This window comes from Tubulanus polymorphus, chromosome 10 (genome assembly GCF_964204645.1).
Source record: "Tubulanus polymorphus chromosome 10, tnTubPoly1.2, whole genome shotgun sequence".
NCBI lineage: Eukaryota > Metazoa > Nemertea > Palaeonemertea > Tubulaniformes > Tubulanidae > Tubulanus > Tubulanus polymorphus.
Window position 1 is genome coordinate 10,559,936 of NC_134034.1, and position 10,694 is coordinate 10,570,629.

Consider the following 10,694-nt stretch of genomic DNA (forward strand, 5'->3'; position numbering starts at 1 on the left):
TTTTTGAGTCTACATGTCTTAAGTACGGCGGTATAACGCTCATAATGAATGAAATAATTGGTAGGTGGGTAATCTTTCTGGGGCATGACCAGAGCATCCCTGGATCCGCCGATCGGGAGGCAATACCAGTGGAGACGGTAAAACCACTTTCCCAGAATGGACAGTAAATATCCCCAAGCTGTCAATTTTCAGACCCTAAACCTGACAGCCTAGAAGATCACATTATCCTGCCGGGAGGATGAGAAAATCAATTCAGGATTCGAACGAACTTGGATTAAACAACGTTTTGTTGGAACTTAGATAAATTCAGGATTCGAACCGTCACTCGCGTCAAGCTTCGAAATCAAACATGGCGGCTTCCGATCTGGAGACGGCGACTGCGCTTCTGGAGACAAATAAACCCAAAGCCATCGAAATACTTCACCGCATAGGTATTTATCAGTCTAGATAGCGAGATATTTTATAGATACTTCGAATGAGGGATCGTTTTCGGAAATTGAACGGATATTTCGGTCGTAATTTTCAATTCGAATCGAAAACCGGTGAAATTTTGCACTGTCACACAACAGACTCGGCGGTTAGTCTGTGTATACTCTGTTCTCTCACTGCGCCTCTGATTTTTTTTCCAGTGAAAAATGAAGTCGATTCGAATAACGACGAAAGCGTTAAAATCAAGGAGCAAGCGATACTTCATCTCGGCGACCTGCTGTCACAGACTAAACAGGCTAAAGGTAAAATAAACTCTAGCCTCAATTTCAAAACCTAATAGGCCTACATTACTAAAACATTGAACCTCTTCGTTATTACGATTCTGTTTAAGATGAGGCCCGTTTATTAGCGTGTTTAGCCCGATTTCTAGCGTGTCCTAGCTATGATATTTGTATCAACGAAAAATTTGAATAACTACGACGGTTATAGTCTAGTACCTAGCCGTCATTCTACAAACAACGTCAGGGGCGAAAGTGCTCATATAAGGTTAATTTTCGTCCGTCATTTTGAGGGACGAGGCTTTTAGCGTCTATTTCACCCCTTAAAACACCATCAACTTACCTCAAACTGACTGTTCTGTAATCAGACGGAAGTTAACTATTGTTTGTGCATAAATTTGTAATCCTAAGTAGCTTTTGACGATCGTAGTAGCTCAAAACTTCTGACTAGTCGCCTCAAAAAATGATTGAAGTGAAGCAACGACTGGTATTCAGACTATGATGGGTATTAATGTTAATCTGGGGGTTAACTCATTTCATTTTCCAATGAGTTAGCCCCTGGGTTAAAGTTTATTCCAGTCTATAGAACTGAGCCCAGGGGCCGGTTGCACAGTCATGGCTTAGAATTAGACCAGTCTAAACTCATTTTGGTTCTATATTATTGGTCTATTACATAGCCCAAAATCTCTTGGGCGCACAGGTTCCCGCTCGGCGCCCACCAGTCTATATCTATAGCCGATCAGGTGTTTTTACCGGCACAACATCACTGCTCTATAAATCCCACGCATCTGATTGGCTAGATATAAAGACTGGTGGGCGCTGAGCGGGAACCTGTCTACCCCAGAAATGGTGGGCGACGTAATAAGACCAATGAAGGGTTTGCGGCCAGCGTGAGCTTCAGCGGGCGGCAATCAAACCCTGGCAAGCGAGAATGGTGCAACTTGGCCCCAGGAGAGTTGTAAATGGGCGGAAAGTGGCGCCAACCTGATCATGAATTATGCGTACGGTATATCGACTTAATACGGTTTCTCTATTTTCGTTACCGCGTAGAGCTGGCCGGTTTGATCAAGTTCACGCGACCGTTTCTTGCGTGCGTCAGTAAAGCTAAAGCCGCTAAACTTGTCCGAGGTCTCGTCGATCAGTTCCTCGATATGGAAGCCGGAACCGGCGAGGAGGTGGAACTCTGCAAGGAGTGCATCGAGTGGGCGAAAGATGAGAAACGTACATTCCTGCGACAAGCTTTAGAGGTGAGCGGCGCGTGTCGTCGAGCGAGGGGGGATCAATAGTAGAATGATGTTACAGGGGATCAATGGATGAGATGATGTCATAGGGGGATTTATATGAAAGTAGTCATCTTTTCTAGAAGGGTTTGTGGAACAACTTGATGATGTTGTGGGGGGGGATATATGGTGGCAGCCATCTTTCCTGATAATTTATAGATTTCAATTCGCTACATAATTTGATGATGTCATAGGGGGATTTATGGTGGCAGCCATCTTTCCTGATAATTTATAGATTTCAATTCGCTACATAATTTGATGATGTCATAGGGGGATTTATGGTGGCAGTCAACTTTCCTGATAATTTATAGATTTCGATTCGCTACGTAATTTGATGATGTCATAGGGGGATTTATGGTAATTACATGATGTCATACGGAGATTTATGGTAATTACATGATGTCATACGGTGACTTGATAATGGAAAAATGATATTTGATTTTAGACTCGCTTGGTGGCGCTGTACTACGAGACGGCGACGTATCAGCCGGCGATCGCGCTCGTGTCGTCGCTGCTCCGCGAGTTGAAGAAACTCGACGATAAAGCACTGCTCGTCGAGGTGCAGCTACTCGAGAGTAAAGTCTACCACGCCCTCACAAATCTACCGAAAGCAAGGTGCGTGTTTCGTATAGTACAGTAACTTCAAAAACTGATCGTCCACACTTCAACATGTGTTCAGTGCTTCATCTGAGACATTTTTAATTGAAAATGAACTACAAACACCAGATATTAGACATTTTATCGACACACTTTCAAAAACTGATCGTCCACACTTCACATTTACCTTTATTTGATATTGATTATTTCAGGGCTGCTCTGACATCGGCCCGTACGACCGCTAATGGTATTTACTGTCCTCCAAAACTACAAGCCGCATTAGACAACCAATCAGGTAATCTCTTCACAACGACGCAAGCCATCAGCCTGGAAAAAACTGTACAATCCCTGATTATTAATCCTTAAGCTACCGACCCTAATTAGTACACGCCACAAATTATAATCGGCGGCAGGTTAGAGCCAGTTAGAAGCTAGGTTTGGCATTTCGTCAGTAAAACTTGTATTGTGTTGCAAGGTTCCACTGCTGAAAGATTTACTCGCTATCAGTGCTAGGTGACGAGCGGGTTCAAGTCCAGCTGTGGCTGCTTACACTTATACACTGTCGGGGCCTGTTAAACGAAATTCCCATTTTCCAAAAATTTACAGAACCCGTAACAACAATCCTGACAACAAACTTTGGAGATACATGTTCATCGGGATCCAGTTCCACAGTTGTGAGTTAGAGTTAACTATGAGTTAAAATTATTTCGTTTTCGACGAGTTAACTCAGAGTCAAATCTTAACTCACAACTGTGGAACTGGGTCCTGAATTTAATTTCTTTAAAACTTCTCATTTGTGGCAGGTATTCTGCACGCGGCCGACGAGAAAGACTTCAAAACGGCGTTCTCGTATTTCTACGAGGCGTTCGAAGGCTACGACTCGATCGACAGCCCGAAAGCCGTCACGTCGCTGAAATACATGTTGATGTGTAAAATAATGCTGAACGTGTGAGTACTGCTCGTTTATATATATCCCTAAAGATGGCGCCACTGGAAATAAATAGAATTTCTACCTCTTTCCAGTAGGGTCTTTACGACTCCTTGATTTCTTAAAAACTCCTAAATGGAGGGTGCTTTTAAAGTTAAAAGTCCTTTAATTTGAGCAAAATGCCTAAAACTCCTTCTGAGAAATAGGCAATTAGGAATTTACTACTGGGAGAAGGCGCAAAATCAGTACAGTTGAGACCAGGATTTGTTTTGTTACCCTCGGGTCCGATCTAAGAAATGAAAGCCACTTGCCCGGAGGGGGCAAGCATATTTGAAATTTTGCTTGCCCCCTCCAAAAGCTACTTGCCCTGCATGGGCTGTCCGATTGGTGGCACTATCATCCGTTGTGTATCGAGTGGGAAAAAACTTTGTGACATAAAATAGCCCCGTGGACAAGTGATAATGATAACCTACTTGCCCTGATGAGAATATACTTGTCCCGTGCGATCGGACATGTGCTTAGATCGGACTCTAGGAGGTTATCAAAATGGAAGCAGAGTTTAGTAAAAAGCATAAAAAATCGCTTGTAAAACTACCGCTACCCAATTACCGGTTTATGGAGATAAACAGTACCGATTTAGTAGGAGTCTGCTGTAATTGATATGACAGTGATGCAGAAGCTTCATCAAAATTTGAAATCGTCTCCTTAACCCTTTCAGTGCGTCTACACCGCATGTGTATGAATCGGTGATGGATTTTGCTAGTACACCGCATAGCGGTGTATTGGTGTAATCAGTAATTAGTTTTTATCTCTATTGAAAGATGGCAGCACCTGTCAAACATAGTGAAATACTAGTAACTAACGATACACCGCGCCAGGGTGTAGACGCACTATAGTGATATTCCCGTTATTCAACACACTAGGGTGGAATTTTTAAAAATTTTCAAATTATCTCCAGCACTATAGGGTATTGATTAGTCAGCACTGAAAGGGTTAAAAACTCATCAAATCCAGGAATAACTGATCAGTAGGCATCCTGTAGACTGTAATCAAATCGATATTTTTGAACGAAATAGTTTATTTAAGTGACGTGTATTCGTGTTTGATTTCAGCGCGGACGAGGTGCAGACGATCGTCAGCGGTAAACTCGCACTCAGATACGCCGGGCCCGAAATCGAAGCGATGAAGAGTATCGCGCAGGCGAGCCACAAGAGGTCGCTAGCTGACTTTCAAATCGTGAGTATGACAGCGTTATCGGGGTGGCGACCTGGGAAAACCTCATCTTCACCCGTCAAGGGATTCGAACCCACTACGCTAAAGCTGTTCACTGAACCCCTTGACCTCACGAGTCGTTGGAGTCGTTACTAGCCGACCAGAATCCGGTCGTACCAATCACAGCGCTTGTAACAAACGACTTTAGGCTTCTATTGGTTTTCCTGATAAATAGACCAATCAGCGAACTTTTTACTGAACAAGGAAGTATTTCGAAAATCGATATATGACGTCATGCGCAACAGCGCCAGTAATGAAATCACGCTTCGTGAGGCCAGGGGGCTGGTGGAAGCGAGTTCGGGAGTGATACCGGACCCCTGGCAAGCGAGGATGGGAAAACCTGGGAAATTCAGATAATGTTATTGACTGCGTGTTTCTTTATCAATGATGTGATGCGTATTTTGTTCCCCTCACCTCCGGTAAGACTTAATAAAATACAGATATTGACTATGACGAGGTGCATCTTTTATTTTCTTCACTACAAGACGTTTCGGCCTTCAAGCCTTCATCAATTGAGAATTGAATTAGACGGTTGAAGCAACAATACATCGTTGATAAGGAAACATTATACCCGCAAATAAAATACAAATATGGAATTAACAACATGAGAATGAATGGATTAACAAGTACGAGCTTTCACAGATATATTATACATAGTAATAATGATAATCAAAATAATAATAATAATAATAATAATAATAATAATAATAATAATTATTATTATTATTATTATTATAATAATAATAAAAATAATAGTAGTAGTAGTCATATGAAATACGATGTATTGTTGCTTCAACCGTCTAATTCAATTTTCAATTGATGAAGGCTTGAAGGCCGAAACGTCTTGTAGTGAAGAAAATAAAAGATGCACCTCGTCATAGTCAATATCTGTATTTCTTTATCAATATGTGATTCGATGAAAAATGAATTCATTGTTAAACCTAGAAATTTCTCTGATTCAATCAGGGAATTTAATGTAAATCACATGAAAAATCAGGATCCATTGAGTACTGTTAAGAGTAAACTCTTAGGAGTCAAATGTTAACTCATAACTGTGGAATTGAATCCAGGGGCCGGTTCCATAGACAGGGCTTAGACCGGTCTAAGACAAACTTAGTTCTATAGCTAATCTAACAACTTAAGAACAGTCTTAAGGTTTAAGACCACTTTTGGTCTTAAGTCTTGACTATGGAACTAGCCCAAGGAGATTTGTAAACGGATGAAATGTGGCGCTTCACTCTCAACTTTTGAAACCTCTGAACCGAAATTCAACTCGTTAATCGTCAATTCGTTTAATTTTCTCATCGTTTCAGACTCTGGAGAAGTTTAAGGTTGAATTAGTTGAGGATCCGATCGTTCACGCTCACCTCGACTCGCTTTATGATAAACTACTCGAACAGAATCTGTGTCGAATCATCGAACCGTTCTCACGCGTTCAAGTCTCGCATATTTCACACCTCATTAAACTATCTCAGGTACGTACTCTCTCTCCTCTCACCCCTCCTCCTCTCACCTCTCCTTCTCTCTACTCCCCTCCTGTCTCCCCTCTCACCTCCCTGTCTCCCCTCTCACCTCCCTGTCTCTCCTCTCACCTCCCCTTCTCTCTACTCTCTCCTCCCCTCCTGTCTCCCCTTCTCTCTCCCCTTCTCTCTTCACTCCTCCTGTCTCTCTCTCCTCTCAACTCCCCTTCTCTCTTCATCCCTCCTGTCTCTCCTCTCACCTCCCCCTCCTCTCCTTCTCTCTACTCCCTCCTGTCTCTCACCTCCCCTTCTCTCTTCACCCCTCCTGTCTCTCCTCTCACCTCCCCTTCTCTCTTCACCCCTCCTGTCTCTCCTCTCACCTCCCCTTCTCTCTTCATCCCTCCCTCCTCTCCTTCTCTCTACTCCCTCCTGTCTCTCACCTCCCCTTCTCTCTTCACCCCTCCTGTCTCTCACCTCCCCTTCTCTCTTCACCCCTCCTGTCTCTCCTCTCACCTCCCCTTCTCTCTTCACCCCTCCTGTCTCTCCTCTCACCTCCCCTTCTCTCTACTCCCCTCCTGTCTCTCCTCTCACCTCCCCTTCTCTCTTCACCCCTGCTGTCTCTCCTCTCACCTCCTTTTTCTCTCTTCACCCCTGCTGTCTCTCCTCTCACCTCCCCTTCTCTCTTCACCCCTACTGTCTCTCCTCTCACCTCCCCTTCTCTCTTCACCCCTGCTGTCTCTCCTCTCACCTCCCCTTCTCTCTTCACCCCTCCTGTCTCTCCTCTCACCTCCCCTTCTCTCTTCACCCCTCCTGTCTCTCCTCTCACCTCCCCTTCTCTCTTCACCCCTCCTGTCTCTCCTCTCACCTCCCCTTCTCTCTTCATCCCTCCTGTCTCTCCTCTCACCTCCCCTTCTCTCTTCACCCCTCCTGTCTCTCCTCTCACCTCCCCTTCTCTCTTCACCCCTGCTGTCTCTCCTCTCACCTCCCCTTCTCTCTTCACCCCTCCTGTCTCTCCACTCCCCTCCTGTCACCCTCTCACCACCCTTCTTACCCTTCTTTCCACTCCCCTCTCGTCACCTATCAGAATAAGTTCTTTTAAGTTATTATATAAGTTATTTTCCAGGATGTCATCGAAAAGAAATTGTCGCAGATGATTCTCGACAAGAAATTCAGCGGCATTCTCGACCAGGGCGAGGGCGTGTTGGTCGTGTTCGATCGTACGCCCGTCGATCAGACGTACACGTCCGCTCTCGACACCATCCACAATATGGGAAAGGTCGTCGACGCTCTTTACAACAAGGCGAAAAAACTCACATAATCCAAAGAGAGAGTGAGAGTTTACGACGTTAGAAAAAGAACATTTGTGTGAAATATTCGTTGGATGGACGATTAAAATTCCCGGGCAAAAAAAAGAGATACTTCGAGATACTTGAATTAGGTGTTTAATTTTGTATTCGACATTATTCGCAGTCGCGGTATCAGCAGTTGACCAGTCCAAACCGGTCTCTAGATTCTAATCCCCGAGACCAAGGCGATGCCCCGAGCCCAGGGCTAAGTTGCACAGTCCGGAAAGTCGTCTGAGACTGATTTTAAATCTAAGCCATGGCAAATAGGATATGGAACCAAAATGAGCTCAGATTGGTCTTATAGATTGGTCATGAATGAGCTAAGGCTGGTCTCATGTTGTTAGATTGGTTATAAAACCAAAATCAGATAGATTTTAGGTACCGGTAGTTAGAAGGATATGGAACCAAAATGAGCTCAGATTGGTCTTATAGATTGGTCATGAATGAGCTAAGGCTGGTCTCATGTTGTTAGATTGGTTATAAAACCAAAATCAGATAGATTTTAGGTACCGGTAGTTAGAATAAGATGAACTCGAGACTGGTCTTACATTGAAGCCTTGACTGAGCAACTGAGCCCTGAATTTTGATTTCTAAGGGCACGGGTGACCAACTAAAACTAAACCCCTTTAATGCAACAGTAAATACAGCAAAATAATTGAAAAATGAATCTGTATTGAGTCGTTTCGCATGAGAACAACATTTGTAAACGGTTTGTGTAAATAAAATAAAGAATTATTGTAACGAACTCATTTTTGAGGAATTTGATTGATTTAATTCAGGGGAGCTGAAACTGGTGAAGAATCGACGCTGAAGACAAACTGTTTTTTATGCCCCTTAACCCTTTCAGTGCGTCTACACCGCAGTGCAGTGTATGAATCAGTGATAGATTTTGCTAGTACACCGCACTGCGGTGTATTGATGTAATTAGTAATTCGTTTTTATCTCTATTGAAAGATGGCAGCACCTGTCAAACATAATGAAATATTAGTAACTAACGATATACCGCACCGCGGTGTAGACGCACTATAGTGGTATTCCCGTTATTCAACACACTAGGGTGGAAATTTTCAAATTATCTCCAGCACTATAGGGTATTGATTAGTCAGCACTGAAAGCACTGCGCATGACGTAAAAATGTCATGTGAGCGACAACCCTAATGATTTCGAGCTTAAACCAGCAAAGATTAGTTAAGAAATGCAATTGGGAATTTTCGTATGAAATAAAAGCGCATACACAGTGAAAGGGTTAATAATTAATTACATGGCATATTCAGTACTTCACCTGAGACTTCGAATACAAGTAGAGTCACAAACACCAGACCTTTTTATCGGCGCTTCTGATGCGTACAGTCGCTTGATCATTCCAGTCTTGCACGAACGTACCGCCGCGAGGTGTCACCGCACGCAACCATATTCGTCGAGAAACATTGATATTTCTAAAACAATTAAAAAGAAAACGCATTACGCGTACATACCTAATTCACGGGCAGACGAAAAATGAGTGGGTACCTTACCTAGAAACCAGAAACATAGTTTCTGTGATTGATGTTCTTAGCTTAAGTTAGTCAGTAACATGTGCGGGTTTGGTTTCACGATCGCATATTTTCACAAACCACATATTATCATCCGATTAGAAAAGCTTACCACCAACGATTAGGTAACTGACTAAGCTAATGCCATGATCAAGTACACAGCAGCCCGGAAAAAAGGATGGCTATGGATGCGATACCACGGATATTTGGATGTTCTAGGAGCCACCCCTTTTTTTGAAATACAAACAAACTCGCTTAAACCGGATTTTGGTCTAATTCGGACAATCTTTGCAGTCCATTTGTTAGTCCCAAATGATCCGAATTAAGCCGATTCTACTGTAAGAAACCTAAACATGGCTTACGATTGATTTTGAACGGAACCGATGATACTGCATACTTTCTTTTTCTTTATCTTAAAATAGGGATTGTCCCTGGTATTTATTTGGCTGCTGGTAAATTTTGTTTGATTTTTCGATAGAGTGTCCCTTACAGACCCACCAAACTTTCTTGCAAATGATTTCAACCAACTATGATGAACTCTTTCTAAAGGATATTCACATCGATATGAACTGTGTGATTCTAGCTGGACTTGGTCTGAAGAAAGCGCTCGCGTATTTTCTCACGATTTGAGTCAAAATTTGAAAAAAAACCTCGAGTCTGAAGAAAGCGCTCGCGTATTTTCTCACGATTTGAGTCAAAATTTGAAAAAAAACCTCGAGTTTTACAAATTGGAAATGAATCAAATTTTTCAGATTCCGAAGAATCAACATTAAAACTCACAACTGTGTAACTACCGTAGGCAGGCGTGGATCTGGACCCCGTGCTTTAACTAGCAAATTGTTCCAAAAGAAATGTTTCACTGGATATGCAGCAGTCTTGCAGACCATCATACCAACAGGCTTCTCGATTGCAATATTTGATGAAAATGAAAAAATCTTGGAGAGGTCCAATTCTACGTCTGCTTGGTTCAGGGACCATATCAGAATAAATCTTTTTCTTCAAAAAGAATTACAACAATTCACAATTTTCACATACAGCAACATCAAACAATAACAAGTTAAGTATTTTCAGAGACTGTTGCTGACAATCAAAGATTGTTGACAGCTCTGTGTGAGTCAGGGGGGACAGTTAAGTATTTTCAGAGACTGTTGCTGACAATCAGGGATGTTTGACAGCTCTGTGTGCATCAAGGGGGGACAGTAAACTATTTTCAGAGACTGTTTCTGACAATCAGGGATGGTTGACAGCTCTGTGTGCGTCAGGGGGTACAGTAGAGTATTTTCAGAGACTGTTGCTGACAATCAGGGATGATTGACAGCTCTGTGTGCGTCAGGGAGGACCATAAAATAGAACACGCTCAATGGAACAACAAACATTTCATAAATAACCACATTGTAAATATGTGATCTATAAAAATGGGTAAATTTTCACTCAGAGAAAAATATAAAGGCCTAACCACATTGTAAATATGTGGTCCATAAAAATTGGTAAATTTGACGAAAAAACACACATCCACATTGTAAATATGTGGTTCATAAAAGATAACTATATCATAAAAATTGTTCATCATAT

The 10,694-nt window shown here is 42.5% G+C and overlaps 1 protein-coding gene across 1 annotated transcript; it reads left to right on the forward strand.

Annotated features, from left to right (window-relative positions):
- Positions 1-349: 349 nt before the first annotated feature.
- LOC141912283 (26S proteasome non-ATPase regulatory subunit 11-like) lies at positions 350-8,328 on the forward strand. The gene is made up of 9 exons (XM_074803524.1): positions 350-431; positions 630-731; positions 1,758-1,954; positions 2,433-2,602; positions 2,797-2,879; positions 3,388-3,532; positions 4,625-4,748; positions 6,098-6,259; positions 7,368-8,328. Exons 1-9 carry the CDS (start codon positions 350-352, stop codon positions 7,560-7,562), a joined length of 1,260 nt encoding a protein of 419 aa, XP_074659625.1. The 3' UTR covers positions 7,563-8,328.
- The last annotated feature ends 2,366 nt before the right edge of the window (positions 8,329-10,694 follow it).

Bases quoted from the DNA above. Each gene is read 5' to 3' on its own strand.
- LOC141912283 (XM_074803524.1), top strand. From the start codon at position 350: ATGGCGGCTTCCGATCTGGAGACGGCGACTGCGCTTCTGGAGACAAAT. The intron at 732-1,757 runs GTAAAATAAACT...GTTACCGCGTAG, and splicing joins ACAGACTAAACAGGCTAAAG to AGCTGGCCGGTTTGATCAAG. The intron at 6,260-7,367 runs GTACGTACTCTC...GTTATTTTCCAG, and splicing joins ACCTCATTAAACTATCTCAG to GATGTCATCGAAAAGAAATT.